Genomic DNA, 17,761 nt, shown 5'->3' on the forward strand with positions numbered 1-17,761 from the left:
AATATAATCCAGAGAGGGAGATATTAAGAAAATGAGACAGAGTAGGAATGGAGTTTAAAATCATTACTGAACACAGGACAGGACTTCAGGGAAATCAGAATGGGGTTGATAGGTCATATAATACACGTAGGATTAGGAAATAGGGGTGTGATTTGTTTATTTATTTAGATTTTCTATAGACCAATCAGTATTCAGGTGATCTAATGCCATGAATCTACACACTCCGATACAGTAGATGGCGGTATGCACCTTTAAAGTTGGTCTGCGATCCGCCAATAAACACAAAGAAGAAGAGAAGCATCCTTTTTGTAAGAACCAAGGGCCCCCAATGATGTACACATTTTATGTTTCTGACAATAACACACACACACACACACACACACACACACACACACACACATATATATAAGAAAGCACAGGCCAGACACTGTTTGTGTTAACATGCTTATTTGTGTGTTGCTCATTTATTACACAACAAACATATTTTATTGGATTCCAATTACATAACTGCACACTGCAATATAGTTCACTTAGACTATTACATTCAAACAGCATGTACATATAATTAGGTTATAATTTAAGACACATTCACAATAATTAAATGTTTGATACCAAACAAGACCAAACAGAAAATGGTTCACTGGCTCTCCATTTTCTGCTCACATCTCCACTGTGTGCCTGTTTGGACACAAAAAAGCAGTCCACATACTGACATATCCTACAGTATGTCACAACTTTACACATTGTAGTGCCTCAGCCCTCCTGCTATCCCAGGGCGTTCCTCGAAGACCACATTGGGGCATGCAGACGACCTCTTCCACTGGATTGTCCAGACAGCAGGTGAGACAGGGCAGCATCTCGCTGCACTCTGTCAGCTTCTTTCTCCCCACACTGAACTGAACCATCTTTCCTCAAGTGTCCCAGCTATGATCATTATCTTCTGTCATTTGGAGATAGGAGCTGATGGCCTCCCTCAGCCCTTCGCTCACCAGAGAGTGGTCCGACTCTGTTCTCTTCCTCCTGAAGATCACAGACCTGGAGGAGATGGAGAAGGATTTTGAATTTGGTTATAAGGATATGACACAGTGTATTTTACAGAAACTTTTTTTTTTACTAATGCGTAAACATGGAAAGAGATTAAATGCTTGTATTTATATCTTCAGGTTCTCATTGGACATTAACAAGACAGAAAATGCACTGCATTGATTTATTGCAGGCTACACTGAACACTGATGTGCTTTTCCAGAAACACCCTGCTCTAACCCACAAAGTTATACCTGTTAGATAACTAGCACAACCACAGTTGTATCTGATGACCATTGACTGGGTAAGTTGGGGATGAAGCCCTTTGCTCAAGGGCATCTCAACAGTGGATAATGAGAGAAAGGTGAGAACAACTCGTTCTCTGTTCTGGACATATTTATCCTGCCATTCAAAAGTCAGTTTCTTTAATCTTTGAGCCATAAATCAATTTAGATATTTAGACAAACTCACTAAATTGACCTAATTCTGCAACAAAATCACTATACAGTTGAATAAACATCTTTCTAACAGTGTCGACAAAAACTGAAAATAATAAGCTTCACTAAAATATATCAATTGTTTTACATCCAGGACACCACCAGGGGTTCACATAGTACAGTACAATAAGTAACAGAGTGACACCTTGTGGCAGTCATCAGTAGAAGCAAAGAAAGAAAGAGTTCACACCTGCTTATGTCCTTCCAGTTGATGGTAGGCCTCCGGGTGGTTGTTGGTATAGGCCTGGCTGTCTGTCTGGAGTTGTCTGAACCCTGGATGAAGCAAGGCACTGTCAGCCGACAGCACAATCCATTTGCAGACTCTGTAAAAAAAAAAAAGACTTGAATTAATTTAATTGCTTTGTCTTTTGTGTGTTTAGGCAAGTAACCAGCATTAGATCCTTAGTACAAACCTGTATAGTGTTCCACCAGGTGACGCAGGGAGGGGAAGGTGAGTCCTGGAGATATGTAGACCCAGCCGTTTTGGAGGTGAGAGATGCGGTAGTGCTTCACACTGTCCAGGTACGAAGGGTTGGTTCTCCTCAGGACAGACAGCGTGTAGCCATCTAAAGACAGAAATAGCACACAGATGTAGCAGTTAAACTACACGGCTCGTAATTATGAACTGCAGGTCATTTAGCAGAGTAATTATCAATATTACTTAAATTAAGCCATTCCAATCATAAGCCTTATTATAATACAGTGTAACTACTACAAGAAAATTCTTTAAATAGTTGAACCTGCAGTCGAAACACCACGCTTCATATTTTAAGTTTCATTTTGTGTACTAAAGCTACAATGTTGGGCTCAGTGATTGAAGCATTCAGATCATTTAGTGCAACAATGTAAAAACACTCTGTACTCCAGTCCTGCATCAAAAGTAAAAGTACTGGTTGTGCAGAAAGTGTCTGATATATATGTTACATTATTAGACTCTGGCATTTTAATGTTGTAGCTGGTCAAAACTGAACTAGTTTTAACTCCTTTATATATATTTAGTTTAGGGACTTTTCTCTAATTTTTGTATTCTGGAAAATAATAGTTAATTTAGTCTCTTTGGGACTCAAACTATTCTTAAATGAAACTATGTGGGAGGTCTAAAGGGTCTTTGGTGAAACTGCTAACAATCTGAAATGTGACAAGAGGCCCCGACTAGACACTGCTTTTGTGTCTCAAACCAAAGAGATTTTTTTAAATAAATATATCACATTTGTAATAGTCTTAATCTGCAAAGTAACTAACTATAGCTGTAGTGTAGCAAATGAAGTGGAGTGAAAAGTACAATATTTCCCTCTGATATGTTGTGGAGTATAAAGTAGCGTAGAATGGAATTACTCAAGTAAAGTATAAGTACTTCAAATTATAATCCTTGAGTATTTCCCGCCACTGGTTTGGCTTGGATTGAACATGTTTATGATGCAAATCACAAGGAATAAAGAAAAAGGGAACAACTCTCTAACCTCTGTTTGTCTCTGACTCTCGGATCATGAAGGCTCCACTTATGTTATTGGGCTGCATGAGCAGCTCCACTGCTTTGTACCTGCTGATGCCGGTGAACAGCCAACTGAACAGAGAGAAGACAAAGAAGACTTTTAGACAAGTGCGACAGACAGACAGACAGTATTGTCATGCAGATTTAAAAAAAAAAAAACAACTGTTGTTTTGAGGTTAGAAAAATCCCCTGGAACAATATCAGAGCACATTCCCCACTGGAGGAGGACTGAAACTATAGGAGGTAGATGCCTATGTCATGACACTAGAGACAACGAAAGTCTTGTTCCAAACATCTGTCGCCACTGAGGTAAAGTTCACCTACACCCTCCAGGAAACTCCCCGCCTTTCATTTCACTTTCGTCTCTTCTGCTTTCACACACGCACACACACACACACACACACACACGCAGCAATAAGACTTGCATCTTAACACATCTTCATGATAGTTACTTACTTATATGTAACCTTGGCAGTGTAGTTGGTGGGAATGTAGCTCTCAAGATTTGTGGTAGTGGATCTCACCATCATAAAGTCACCATCACTGTTGGTTGGAGAGAATAAACAGTCATGACTGATTGTTTCTGTCAAGATGAAACAAGGGTGAAGGTGAAACATAAAGAGCTATATCACATACTCTGATATGATGACGAGTCTTTCCCCAATGCACATGGTCAGTTCTGTGTGACCGAAGGACGGGTAGTTGCAGAGGGACACAATCATGCTCTCCTGCGAGGCTGCAGAGAGGAAGGAGGAGATGTTTAAAATTAAGTTCAGTTATTTACATTTTCCCTATTTTTTTTATTTTGTGTGTAGATATCTTGGAGATAAACTTACCTGGTGATACAGGTTCAGGTGGATTTTCTAAGCTTGTCAAGTTGGATCTACATCTGATGGGGCAGGTACCCATGTTCTTTGGCTTCTTGCTGATTTGAAGTTGCTCTTGTGGCAGAGAGATGGGGAGCATAATTAGAAAATCTTCAAAGGCGCTCAATAACTCATGTTTATAATTTAATTATCTCCCTAGTTAACAGACTGTGACTGCTTACAGGTATTGCAACAAAACCTAGATGATACAGGAAGGCGCCAAACCACAACAAGAGGTATTGATATCCTGTGTTAAATTTCCATGCTGCATGTATGCGAGGAATAAGATTTATTTTCCCATGAGAAATGATATTTTATTCTTACTATATGATACAGACTATTTCTTCATACTAGCAGCAGTAAGGCCAGAAATTGTCTTAAATAAAAAAAAAACATTTAATCCATAAGGCATGGTCATTGCTAAGTGAAAATAATAGATATTTTATATAATACAAGTGATTCAGGCAATGAGTTTATTAATATTCTGGAGGTACAAGTCAGATCAGTGAACTAGAAAAAAGAAAAGAAAAGCAAAAAGATTCTCATCAGAGTAAGAAAAAATACTCACCTCTTTCAATTCTTGTATTTAAAATGTTCGTCCCAGAGGTTAGTCCGATCCTTCCCAGAGCAACAGATATATTCCAGGTCTTCTTGTCCAAAGATGCCCGTCTGCTTTCAGAACACACACACGAATGCTTGAAATATATGTGAAAGCTCAGGTTTCTACTCAGTCCTGCTGATCAATCTGAATGACTCCTCCGCTCTCTTCCCATGAAGACTGCTATGTTTTTGCAGCTGTTTATTGGGGGTTTGCTGGCTTAAGAGACGTGGCTTCCTGCATGGCCTTTATGTATGTCACCCGGCAGCAGCTTCCTGTGACGCCTGAGATCATGACATCCTGACTCAGAACAGCTTGTGTTGATCGCTCTGATGCAAAGTTGTTTTTTTTTTTCAAGTGGAGCTTAATAGTGCATCACTTGTTTATGGAATGTATTGTAGGTCTACGTAAGCAGGTTTTACATCTACTTGTATGTGCATCATGTGGTTTGACGCAGTGGGTAGGAGTGGTGACACAATTTCACAATGATAGTTTGTGTAAATTCTACAAGACTACATCTGATCTGACTATGTTTTTGCAGCTGATTCTGATGACTGATTCAAGGGAAACGCTGACCAAGTGCTTTGCCAAGTGTTCTCATTACATTCAGCTTTTGTCAGTCATCTTAAAATGTTGCCATCGAAGTTCACATCAGATAACAGTTAAACCTCAGCTGGAGCATGACAAAGCTTCCCCCTGCCAGCCTACTCCTGTCTTGATTTATCAGACGCAGGTTCATCCATCATGCTGACACTGCAGAGTCAACAGTGGAACAATATGACTGGAAATAAGGTCATTATGAACAATATAACCAGTATTCGTGTGAATCATTTGGGTGTTAAAAGAGCAAAGAACATTAACAATTGACTTTTAAAGTCAGTCATTTATTCAGGGATAGTACAGCTTTAAGCGGTACATATTCATTGACGTCGGGGATGGCTGCAAGAATTTGAATTACTGATGTTATTAAGAATTTAACAAGGCTGAGAAAATCTCCTCTTGTTCTAGTCTTTAAACAGATGTACTAAGAATCTTTATCAGTGTGGAGTAGATTAATGCTGAACCACTGAGAACTGCCTGATAACGCAGATGGAATGAAACATTTTATCTTATCATCATGGCAGATCTTTATTGACTTGTTTTCACAGTTATCTCATTAAATATTGCAACATCTCTATTTATAAATGTGTTTTCTAACTCCACACTAAGTATTTTTTAATGTTTCTGTCTGGATTGCAATGAAATACAGAGGATTTGTGTTATATCATTTTGATTTTTGTGCACCGGGGGTGGAAACAAAACCTTAGAAGATATTACAATCCAATACAGCAGCACGAACACTGACCTCAGTAATCACCAGTTAAATCAATAGCATTTAATATTGTGTCCACTTGATGAGAAGTTCATTTCTATTTCACTTCAGTTGAGGAAAATTGCAGATGTGCTGCACAGTGGAGAAACCAGAATGATAAAAAAAAAAGCCACAGTGGCTGATATGAACATCAGATTAAAATTTATCTTGCCATGACCTTCTGTGTTTCTTCTCTTTTCTAAGTCAATCTCCTCATCTCAATTTGCAGAGCAGCTGACCATTGTTTTCTTTCAAGCGTGCTAAATATAGACCGACTCATCTGTGACAAAAGTTTTCACACAGCAAGGAAATACGAAGACCTGCGGTTGGAAACTAACTCGCCACAGTCACCTCACTTTTCCACTAACAGAAGACGGAAAAGCATAAGCAGTTGCTGAGCTGACTCTTGTTTAATTTCTCTTTCTTTCATTCAGATAATCTCCCTGAACTTGCTATTTATATGCACCTGGTAGTCAGAATTATTAGTAATGTGCTGATAAATGAAAAACACAGGTGTTCTCATGTAGCTTTATTCAGTAGTAATATAAATGAGTTGAAAAATGAATCAGCAGACAGTGAGAAGCACCACTGGGCCGGTAAGTGAAGGGATTCATACTTGTCACACCAGAACCCACATGTTAAAGGTTGCTAAAACATCACTAAAATCTATTCAACTGAACAAAAAACATCAACACAAAGCAGAAAGAAAAAGGAGGCGATGAGCTCAATTACAAAAAGAATCCAAAAGAAATGAGAATAATGTGAAGTCGACAAACTGGTACAGGTTTCCTTTAACATTGAATGTCGTTTTATAATGTTTAAAAGCAGCTCTCTCCAGAGTTTTGATTACAGTATGTGATGGTTCTTGCATGTATCGACTGCACAGTTTTACCTGGCGTCATCGTTTTAAATACAGGCTGTAATCCTGTTTCTGCAGTTACAATAGTGATCCCTCTATAACGCATTGCAGCGGGTTTAAAAACACACAAAGATACAGTGACTCACAATCAATGTAGCCCATGTTTAGAGTTCACAACAGAAGAGTAGAGTTAAAATAGCGAAGGTGTTGTACCGTGCAATGATAAAAAAAGAAAAGAAAATCTACAAGTTATTTAGAGCACATGGAGGATTTCCACTGTGTGTGAAGACATTTAAAACAAAGACGTGGTGAAAAAAAAATAAATACAAGGGAGGTGAGGTTGGACAGTTGAGTTGATCACGATTTGAGCATCTGAATATACAACACATCTGAATGTAGTTATGGTTTCTGATAGGAATGTGACTTTGACAGTGTATTCAATATAATATTTAACAATATGCATCTGTTAATATATTTATTACATCCTCTTTTCTAATCACATAGTTCATTACAGATCCCTCCTGGCTTTGAGTTGCTTAGGAGCAGGAAGAGAGAGAAAGAGAGAAGGGAGAGGGCACATAAGTTACTATGGGGAGGGTGCAGGGGTGCAGTGGGGTGGGGGTGGGGCAGGGGAGGTGGGGAGGTGGGTTTAGCAGGAAACCTCCATGGTCTGGGGTCTGGCCTGGCTGTCCAGGGCCCCGGTGGCGCTGCCCTCCAGCAGGCTGTTGAGGTTGGTGCGGCTGCGACTGCTGTCCATGGAGGTGATGCTGGAAGAGGAGGTGGTGCGAGAGCGAGCCAGACGAGTCATTCCTGCTGACGGCACTGAAAAGAAAATGGAAATGTGATTGTGATGCATATTAATATTCCGCTCACACAGCACAGAGACTCAGTGCACTTACATAGCCGGATACCACGACAATAAAAAAAAAAGTGCTTACCCATGCAAACAACTCTCAAATATGGAGACTAATCAAATAAAAGAGATGTTTAACAGAAAATTATGCACGTGTCCACTGTTGGGGAAAAAAAATAAAAAAAATCAAAGCAATACAACAGCAGAATAAAGCATTTGCAAGCCAACTCAACTGACAGGAAGCAACACCAGTGGGTCATGCAACAAAATAGGTCACTGAGGATAGAATCCATGCTAAAGGGGACAAACTAAACTCCTACAGGGAGATGAATGTGTCAAAGTATGCATGTGTGGAAATAATATATTTCACTGCGTTTAATACTGTCTGTATCCATCACCCTGAGCTGCTGTTGAAAATATCAAACAGTGCCCTCTACAGAATGTATGCATACATTGACATTCATCTACTGTAAGGAAGTTTTGAGGCCGTTTGGGTTCAAAGCCTTCTAAGTGGCAGCTGCTCAAGAACCCTGTACCTGATTCGTTGCTCAGATGACTGAGAAGAACGTAGGGAACTGTAAGTAATGATTAAAGAAGGAAAGAAAGAGGGAGAAATGTTGAAAAGGTAGCTCTTCTGTTGCTTTATCCCACCTCAGTGTAGTTCTCATTCAAACAGAGTCTCTGTTGCAGCTTCAATTGTTGAGGACAAATAGCTGTTTGCTAGCAATAACAGGTAAAAAAAAAAATCATGGTATGTGTGCAAACTAGAATATTTTTTCCTGTACTCTTGAGCTGTTTCCCTTTTGCATTTCACACTGTGGCAACGTGTTAATGAGGGAAAAGCAGCTTTCAGAAACATGCTGAGGTGTTAAGATTTATTTTCCACACTTTCCCTGCATGAAAACACTCTTTTTAATCTGTTCTAATCCTGCAGTGGCATTTACTCAACAGGGGGACTCGATGGCCTTTAAGCAACACTGAGACACTGACATAATAGCTACACCCGAGGGTGCCTCCCACGGTCAAAGGGTTTTTGGAACAGGAGAGAGCAAAAAAGAGAATTAGCATCACAGAAATACACACACTGACAGGCGTCATCTGTATGGCCAGAGCAAGCAAACCTACGTTCATGAATTCATCCATCCATGGATCAGTGTCTGGTTGGTGCACAAGTCAGTACGGTCTGACACAAATGTGTTTGTTGTTGTTTTTTTTTTCTTTGCTGATGAATGACTGTAAAAACCTGGAGGCCTGTTTAAGTATGCATTGAGTCTCTCTGGGAGACGGCATCATTAAACAGTTCTGGATAGAAAAGAAAAGCACACCAGGCAAAAGAAAAAAAAAGAAAGAAAAAAAAAGAGAGGTAATTCTTTTTAACGCCCACTCTGAACAGGAAGTGAATTGCTGTTCAGCACATCTCGAGTGCCAGTGTCATTTCAATCATGCTAGAAGCACTTCACACCTCACCTACTGAGGGTTGTGGGTACCACACACTGCAAAGAGCAGAGAAGAAATGCCGTTAGCGCCCACTGAGCTGCACAGGCTGCGTCTCCGTGACCAGGCTGACAAAAAAACGGTGTCTTTTCATGCACAGCTGGACACAGTCCAAACACCATCAGCAGGGGTGTTCAGCTACAGCTCAAAGGAGACTGCAGTGAAAACAATTCTCATTTAAGCAACAGTTGTCATTGCGCTCACGTCAACAGGAAATTCAAAACACAGACAAACCTTGACCACAAACACGTCAGCCCAAGGGTGTTAGTCTGTAAACAGTTCTTGGACATTCAGTATAGACTAGTTTGAACTACTTCCATTATGTATTTTGATGTTTTCATGTACTGACCACATACATTGAAAGACATGTTTACTTACTGTAGCCCATGCCCTGAACAAAGTACTTGAAGGCCTCAGCAAGTTTCCCCGGCTGTCAACAGATAAAGCATAAAAGTTAAGAGTTAGAAGATCATTTAGAAAAGAATACTGCTAAATGACATGAATGTGTCTGAAGAAAGAAAAACCCACCTGCACAACCTGGGGCAAGCCTCCACAATCAGCCATCTGAGAGTGCAGAAAATATGATCAGTTCAAGTATATATTTTACAGCTTCTTATTCTATTACTAAATGTTTTTACAGTAAAAAAAGGATCATGTGTGATATGCATGATATAAAATGTGTCACAAAAGCTTCACCTTTAGCAGTGTGGTCTTGGTTGGATTTAACCTGGAATTGCATTCCACCTGAAACACCAAAGAGAGGTTACAACTGAATGCAAAAAATAGAAATAACAGCAAACGCTGCTCTTTTGCAAATCCTTCACAAAGCTTCTTAGATTACTGAGAGTTACAGAGTGGTGTATAACTCACCACAGCCTCCACAGCAGGTGATGTGTCACCAACCACCAGCAACGCAGGGCATCTGGATGGGGAAAAAAGAATGAGGTGTAAATATTCTAAAATCACATCGTGCACTCAGAGACAAATGTTTATTTGTGTGATCTCGACACCTACGTTAGTGTGTTGACGGTGTCCTCATTCAGGCCTACGATTGGCCGCTCGATGTCCAGTTCCTGACGGCTGGTGAAGGGAGAAAAATTATGATGTGTTTAGTGGAGCTGGACCACATACACAGCTGAGTGGATATCTGCTACGTAAGCTGATATGGATAAAAGATGACTTGGCAGTCGCTCATAAATAATAGATAATATATATTGCATCATACTATTGATAGGAGCCACAGAAGAGGGCCAAGTTGTCCTGGTTGATGTCTTGGGCGATGTGGAGACGGTAGGTCTGGATCAGCTCCTGGTTCTCTGTCAGCTCATCCTGGGGGACAGAAAATCTGATTCAAATAGGAGAATCTTTCTTCTACTTGAAAGCTGGGATCTGTATTTGTGCTTAGCTTCAGCACTATCAGTTATTAAAAACTCAGTCTGTAATCTACATGTCACAATCTAGCAGTCTATGTATCTGAGAGGACAGAAATAGAATAATTAGTAATTATCTGTTATAGTGAGTGAGATGAGGTAAAGGTATCCTGGGAAATCAAGAAAATCCTCCTGAGGTTCAGATACTGTTTCACACTGTCAATGAAAAAGGTTAACAATCCCTCTTTCACAGGCTGAGCACTGTAGACTCACAGTGCTGAAGTGGTGAGACATGACGATATCCACCAAGTTACTGGTCCATCCAGACAGCTGTGGGCAGGAGGACAAGACAAGACTATTTTTAATGGTCAAATAATAGTAAGAGAAAATAAAATGTAGCTTGTCAACAAGTGATGCAGTGTATATAGATAAAAGGTCATATGAAGCCCTCCCCCGCCCCTATGACTGTGTGCATCTTGAACACACTCGGTGGCCACATAACCGCAACGTCCATGCATTCGACTCTCGGCCGAGGGGCCTGTGTCGCTCATCATACCCCTCTCTCTCTCGCTCCATTTCCTGTCTCTACATTGTTTGTCAAATAAAGGCGAGAGCCTGAAAAAATAATCTTAAAAACATTGTGAGCCATCATGTTCTGTACTTGAACACTCAAAATGAAACAAATCCAAATGAGTGAGCACTAGAAGCTTTACTGCTCTTTTGACACATTTGTAAAAATCTTATTTTTTATTTTTCATTAACTTTGGAGTGCACCTCACCAAGAAACAGCAGGTATAATCAAATTAACACAGGATTAGAGGCCCTGCCTGTGATTTTAATGCTATTACATCCAAATCTTCAAAGAACTTCTTGCCAGAAAATGAATCCTGTTTGTCTTTTTTGAAGTAAAAATATATCAAGTAAATCCAGAATAAAAAGGTCCATGCTTCTAAAACTAGTGGACTTGTTTAATTTACTTCTTGAACCAAACAAAATAGAATATGTAACAATATATGAATAATCTATAAATAGAATAGAAGGCATATAGTAAGCATAAAATAACATATAAAAGTGATCTTAAAATAGTATTGTAAGGGTAGAGAGCATAAAGGAAGCCGGCTGACTGAAATGCATTCATTAATCACAATCTAACAAAACACTGGAAAGTGAACTGAAATGGTTGGTGAATTATTAAAGCTTTAGCTCCGCGCTGCAGCGTGCTGAGGTCTTTCTAGGCTTATAGCACAGTAGTTATACTGACCTTTGAAGCTGCCCAGTCGATCCAGCCTTCGGCACATGGGTCGATATTGATGAGAACCAGCCCCTCCACCAGGGTGGGGTTATTCAGCTGGGAAGGGAAGGATTCACATCAGTGCCTTTTTGACAAATAAGGGTGTTGTCTAGTATTTTGTGGGTTGTGGTGTGCTTACAGTTTTCGTATGATGAGCTAGTTTTCACTCTTTTGTAAGCATGCAGTGTGGTTTATTCTCAACATTCATTAATCCAGTGAACTATGACTATGTGTATCTACATCTTGGCAGTGAAAATTTTGGACTGCAATGTTTTCTAACATGATGGAGACCAGAGCACATCTGTTCCCTTAAATCAAGACATGAAACAATGAAGATGGGCTTGTAAATTAAAGGGTGCGGCTTTGGAACTGCCTGAGGATAGAAAGAGGATGTCTGGGGAAATCTAAGATCCATACAGTACTGCAGAAGCTGCTTCCTACAAAATGCAAATGCAATGCAGCAACAGCTGCTATAAATCTATCAAGGGTAAACACATTTTGTTCCAAGCCAGTTAAAGCAAAACGCATTTCAGAATCAATTTTTGCTCATTAATTCTAAAGAGGAACAGACGCTCCGCAGAGAGCCCAGTGCTACAATTCCTAATCCCCACACCTTCCTTTCGTAACCCTGACCACCATCCTCTCTTTCATTATTCATCTTTCTCGCTCTTCTCTGTCACTTCTAGCTCTTTCTGCTCCACTGTACACAGATTGTGCTTATTTTAGCTGCACTGCTTTGAGTGTGGAAACAAGACGTAAGCCACTGAAAAGAGAGAATCACCAAGGTGATTCATCAGCTGGGGAATGGCAGCATATGCAGCAGACTGTAGAGAACCCTGATGCCCTGTGTGGGCTTGATGGGAGGCTTTAATGTTCAGTGTAACAAGCTGTGAGGCCTGAAAACCTTAAATTATTATAGGCGAGACAGGGAGGTGGACAAAAAAGACTGAGAGGGGGAATAAGAATAGAAAAGTGAAGAGGTATGACAGCGTAGATGATCTGGTCCCTGTGTGGACTCACTGCAAAGCGGGTAAGGATGTACGCTCCTGCTCCCACACCGATGCCGATCACGCTGTTGACCCTGCAAAGAGACCACCGGTTACTGTGGGCCTGGAGATGAATAGTCAATTTATACACATCATCACTGATCAGCCATCGGGGGGGGGCACTCACTTGAGCTGAGTCATCACAGAGGGCAGCATTTCAGCCAACTCGTCCATGGTCGGGTAGCGGTAGCTGGAGACAGATGAAACATGTGAGTCCATGCCAGTACGTCAACCTGCTCGATTTAATTCTTTATGTTTGAATTAATCGGAGAAATTGAGTTGATCATAAATTTAAATACTTAAAAAGTCCAGCGTCAGGATTTTGAATAGATTGGATAATGAATACTTTTCCATTAGCAAATGAACTACTAGCTCATTTTACATTCTAACTAAATGAATTGATTGTAGCTCCTCCAACAGCACTGAAATGATTGTGATCCCATTTATCAGCGCATGTAAAGCCAGGCTGGCACCCACCCGCTGGGGAAGGGAGGTGCACCCTCCTGCTGGCCGGGCGCGTCCACGTGAACCACTGCAAAGTGCTGCGTGATCTCCTGCATGTCCTCATAGTTGAACAGGGTGTTGAAGCACGACTTGTCTGGAGAGATGCAAACAGACGACACACTCATTATGCGAGAGTTCAAAAGTTTCAACTATCAGGACCTCAGGGTGACTCCAAGGTGCTGAGACTAAAAATAAAGCATTTTCATTACACCCGTCACATTATGTATTGATGACTTTATTTTTGGCTGACTCACGGTTGAGGCCGATGTCGTGATAAGTGAGGATGACGGGTCTGTTGCCCTTGGGAACGCCTCTCATGGTCACATGGAGAACGCCATGGGGAGTCTCAATGTCATGCTCCTGCAGCCACGGGGAAGAGAGGAGCAAACAGATCAGAGCTGATCGATCAATGAATGGAAAGAGAAAAAGTATTAATCCTTGTGTTATTTTATCTTCTTCTCAACAAATCCCATTAAAAAAAAACTAAACAGAAATGAAACTGTTCGTATGGTTAAAGCCTGATATAGCTGTTGCCCCAGAGAGCTCCAAAAACAAATTTAAAAAATAGCATTTAAGCGGCTTTATGCTGAACTGTGAAGACAGTGTAGTTCATTTCTTTCAGCTGCGTTCCAAACAGTGCTCAGTGATGTCTGCCTGACATGGAGCTACACTCTAGACATTGAATGAAGGTTGTAAAGCGGCTTCAGAATAAATTACACTGGCTGTGTTTGTTATAATAAACTAAGATCAGTGATGTTGATTTCGATGTAGTGAGGCCCCGGGGCCCACAGGGGGTCATTTGAGTGGGACCCCAATACAATTTGTGTTATTTGATAAATTGTACTGTCGTGTTTGATGTTATATGGTTATAATTATGGTTATATTCATGTATGTTAACAATGTATCTGAAAATGAAACAAATAAAATACCAAATAGCAGAGACACAGCAGCTGACAGAACGAGGAGGTGATATTATACAGAGAAATATTCGCTTTTTCTGGGTGAATAAATGTTAATATGACTTATAAAAAGGGAAGCTAAAGGACAATGAGAATGCTGAGCTTTCAAGTTTCATCAGGAGTCATTAATAACACCATCAAGCACACACACACACACACACACACACACACACACACACACACACACACACACACAAAGTGCAACCATTTACTGCATACTGCCGTTAGAAACCGAGTACAGTTAGATGATAATTGGCCTGTTCAGCCACTGTCTGTAATCAATACAACACACATTATTAGACTGTAAACCATTAATCAAACCAATAACTAATAGCAGTCAATGTCAGACAACCTTATTATACTCTAGCAGCTACCTGCTGTTTCTGTAGTGGTGACAAAATGTTAAAAAATATACATATTAGCAGTTTGAATTAAACTGAAGCTCCCTGCACTCTCCGGGGAAATATTACATCTAATTCCCTTTAAGAAATATGACATATTAACAATTCCTACATAACTGTAGAAACACAAGATAAAAAGGTGTCATGTCAACAGTCTTCTTGTCAATTTGGCATCAATATAATCCATAAAGATAGACTTTATTTCCATACAAACTTTACATTTTGGATTTTTTCTACCAGCCTCCGTTGTTTAGCTGTGCTATTTTAGTGGCAAAGACTGTGGGAATGAGAGGCGAACCATTTAAAAAATGAAGATTTCTCACTAAAATACGTGCTGGCTGGTGGATCAGATACATGCCAACTTAAACACAGACTCATAACGCTGTTAATTCACAATCTATCGTGTGTGTGACAGAGTTTTTTTTCAGCTGTTACCTTAGTAACTACCCGGTTTGCTGCTTCCCGTTTGGTGCTGGAGAGATATATGCGCAAACGGTAAGAAAATTGTTTTATGACATTGTTTCCTTTGTTTATTTCTATGATTTCAACACGGATTTGTTGTTCACAATGTAGCATTACTGGACGTAGTGGATAGTGAGTAATGCATCAGAGACGCAGGGTGAGTACCGATCAACATCACTAGAATATGTCATCAAATGCAACAATATGGTTCTTTTGTGTTTTCAAAGTCCTTGAGCAACAATGAATTCTATGGCATGGAGGCTTAAGCTGTATCAGGCTTTGCCTATGCAGACAATACTTAGTAGGATGAATTCATAGTTGGTTTTTGTTTTTCTCAGGGGATTTGTTGATAATTAAACTCCAGCCTTCTGCTTTAAGCTGTGGAATACTAATAACAGTGCGTGGGCCTTTTCTTTTTACATGAACATTATCTCAGCCATACACCACACAAGACGTTATACACGTGATTCCCACAACAGACTTGTAACTATTTCAGCTAAAATTAGCAATTTAAGCATTACTGTATTAATAAAGTAGGAATATGTAAAACAGGTAGAGTGAAAATAATTCAGTCTAAATAAAGCCTTTAACAACGCTTGAACACTGAAGGGATGATTTTATTCACAGATACAGGACACACACATTCCCTCAATTAAACACCCAGTGACCAGCACGACATTTGGGGTTCCTATCTTGGTTAGAGCATGCAAAGCATGCACCTCTTGTCTCCATCACACATCCCCTATGCCCCCGGTCAAACAAAGCACTGAATGGGCTGTCTGGGAAAGAGGTTTTTCATGCGGGGAAAATAGTCTTTTTATCCACGGGTCTGAAACTCGCAGCGCTTTCACAAGTATGACTCTGCAAAAATGCCAGTCATTTGCTTTGCAGAATGTCGTTGCAGAAAGCCCCATTAAAATTCAAAGAGCTCACACCAGACTCATTCTCTCCGTTACCGTTTTTTTTGAATATCTTTCTTTATCAAGCACAAGGAAGCCCCGTGTTAGTGTTTCACAGTGCTTCTACAAAACAACACATTAAACAGCTTAATGTTCATTTCAGCCGACAATTAATTTGGCTGGAAAACACTGGAATAACAATAATAATAAGTTAAACGGGGCAGATAATTTAAAAGATGACAACAGACAGACAAACAGAGGCTCTAATTAGTGTTTATGAGCTTCAGAAATGTGTAGGAAGTGACATAATGTGAGGTGAGACAACACACACAAGTGACAAAGCAAATTTCCAGACCACCCGTCAGATTTACAGCTTCATTTTGCATTACACAATCAAACATACACACTTCCCAAGGTCAGCAATATTTGGTGCTGCATACAAGGGTGTGTATGACGTAGCTACGTGTGTGTGTGCGTGTGTGTGTGTGTGTGTGTGTGTGTGTGTGTGTGTGTGTGTGCTGCACAGAGAGTGAACGGCGGGGCGGGGCACAGCGCTTGCCTGGTCTCAAGGCCCACTGGTCATCAATAATAAAGAGAGTGAGCCTGGGCGGACGAGAGACACAGGTTATGGCTGACAGACACAGACGGAGCATGACTCTGACTGTGCAAGCTGCCATTTTCCTTCCTGGATTCCCGCTGTAGGTGTTTGGCTGATGGAAGTGTGTCACAATCTCTTCAGAGGTGCTGAAGGTTAATTCTCAAGGACAAGGCTGCGGTAATTTGCATCTGCAATCTGTAATGGACACAGCAACACGAGCGGGAAGCTACACATCTGACAACAACGGAATGAGATGTATCTCCATTTGTGTGGGCGTTGGTACAGAGATAAGCCTGTCACACCAAAACATGAAAACTATGCAGAACAAAACAACACAAAGCAATCCTCACTGCCTGCTAAACACTGTGAGCTACGATCTACAGCTGCTGAATATAACCTTGCTTCCTAAGATGGAATAAACTCTAAAGAAACTCCTCTACTGACAGGAAGCTCTGCACTCATTCAAGGCCTTTTCATAGATAATGAAATGATTCTGCAACCCCTGCCTGGTGGGGGGGCTCTGTCTATAACAGGTTGCTCTTATAGACAGAGAGGAAACTCTGCATGGCTGTGTTGCTGCAGAAATTTTTCGCTTTTAGACAAGGACAGAGTCAAGGACGCTCCGTGTAGACAGAGAGGCTTTGCTACATGAAACGAGGCAAACACACTTGTTCAAATGCCTGCCTTCTGTCATGTGCGTGGTACTATACATGGGCCAGCAAGAAACAGCCGTGTACGCCCCACCGGTGAAACGAAATGAAAACGGTGATGGGAACATGGGGTGGGGGGAATAGAAGATGAAGATAAGATAGATTGAACAAGAGATAGAGAGAGTTTGGGAGTGGATGGGAGGAAATAGAGCGTGAAAGCAAGCTGGGACACAGTGACAGAGACAGGAGGAAAGAGAGAGAAGACAGGGGGAGTCCTGTATGACTAACAGAAGGGTGTGCCTTAAAACAGAAGGGGCGCATCGCTTTAATTTATCATGTCTTTCAAGCCATGTCCTGGAACAAGCAAGGGTAGAGAATCTTGGAGAAAAGGGGTTGTGGAAAAAAAAGTGAAGGAGAGGGCCTTTTATCTAGCCATTAGCTCTTGGTTTGCTGATGGTTTATAAGCTGTATTGATCTGAGAACTCTGCCTCTCATCATTTCCTTTCACTAACACGCAAACACACCCACATCCGCGTATGGGTATATAT

At 40.7% G+C, this 17,761-nt stretch overlaps 2 protein-coding genes across 8 annotated transcripts in view; both read right to left on the minus strand.

Annotated features, from left to right (window-relative positions):
• Positions 1-445: 445 nt before the first annotated feature.
• Positions 446-4,714, minus strand: sla2a (Src like adaptor 2a). Its single transcript, XM_042406732.1, has 8 exons — positions 4,447-4,714; positions 3,849-3,953; positions 3,649-3,748; positions 3,469-3,555; positions 2,981-3,084; positions 1,934-2,086; positions 1,711-1,843; positions 446-1,035 (listed from the first exon to the last, which is right to left on the minus strand). The coding sequence occupies exons 2-8, from the start codon at positions 3,919-3,921 to the stop codon at positions 912-914; spliced, it is 774 nt and encodes a 257-aa protein (XP_042262666.1). The 5' UTR covers positions 3,922-3,953; positions 4,447-4,714; the 3' UTR covers positions 446-911.
• A 1,627-nt stretch (positions 4,715-6,341) lies between these two features.
• ndrg3a (ndrg family member 3a) overlaps positions 6,342-17,761 on the minus strand; it is a 34,719-nt gene continuing 23,299 nt past the window's right edge. For 6 of the 7 annotated variants that reach the window (XM_042406372.1, XM_042406375.1, XM_042406373.1 and 3 more), the window contains 14 exons: positions 13,499-13,604; positions 13,218-13,338; positions 12,868-12,930; positions 12,715-12,775; positions 11,665-11,751; positions 10,677-10,733; positions 10,259-10,362; positions 10,048-10,113; positions 9,904-9,955; positions 9,730-9,777; positions 9,562-9,597; positions 9,412-9,463; positions 8,076-8,114; positions 6,342-7,508 (listed from right to left, as the gene is read on the minus strand). In XM_042406372.1, coding sequence (XP_042262306.1) covers positions 7,336-7,508; positions 8,076-8,114; positions 9,412-9,463; positions 9,562-9,597; positions 9,730-9,777; positions 9,904-9,955; positions 10,048-10,113; positions 10,259-10,362; positions 10,677-10,733; positions 11,665-11,751; positions 12,715-12,775; positions 12,868-12,930; positions 13,218-13,338; positions 13,499-13,604 — 1,065 coding nt within the window. In that variant the 3' untranslated portion in view covers positions 6,342-7,335. The remainder of the gene's footprint in view (positions 7,509-8,075; positions 8,115-9,411; positions 9,464-9,561; positions 9,598-9,729; positions 9,778-9,903; positions 9,956-10,047; positions 10,114-10,258; positions 10,363-10,676; positions 10,734-11,664; positions 11,752-12,714; positions 12,776-12,867; positions 12,931-13,217; positions 13,339-13,498; positions 13,605-17,761) is intronic. The other variant, XM_042406377.1, reaches the window with a different exon arrangement.

Source organism: Thunnus maccoyii, chromosome 3 (assembly GCF_910596095.1).
Source record: "Thunnus maccoyii chromosome 3, fThuMac1.1, whole genome shotgun sequence".
Classification (NCBI taxonomy): Eukaryota; Metazoa; Chordata; class Actinopteri; order Scombriformes; family Scombridae; genus Thunnus; species Thunnus maccoyii.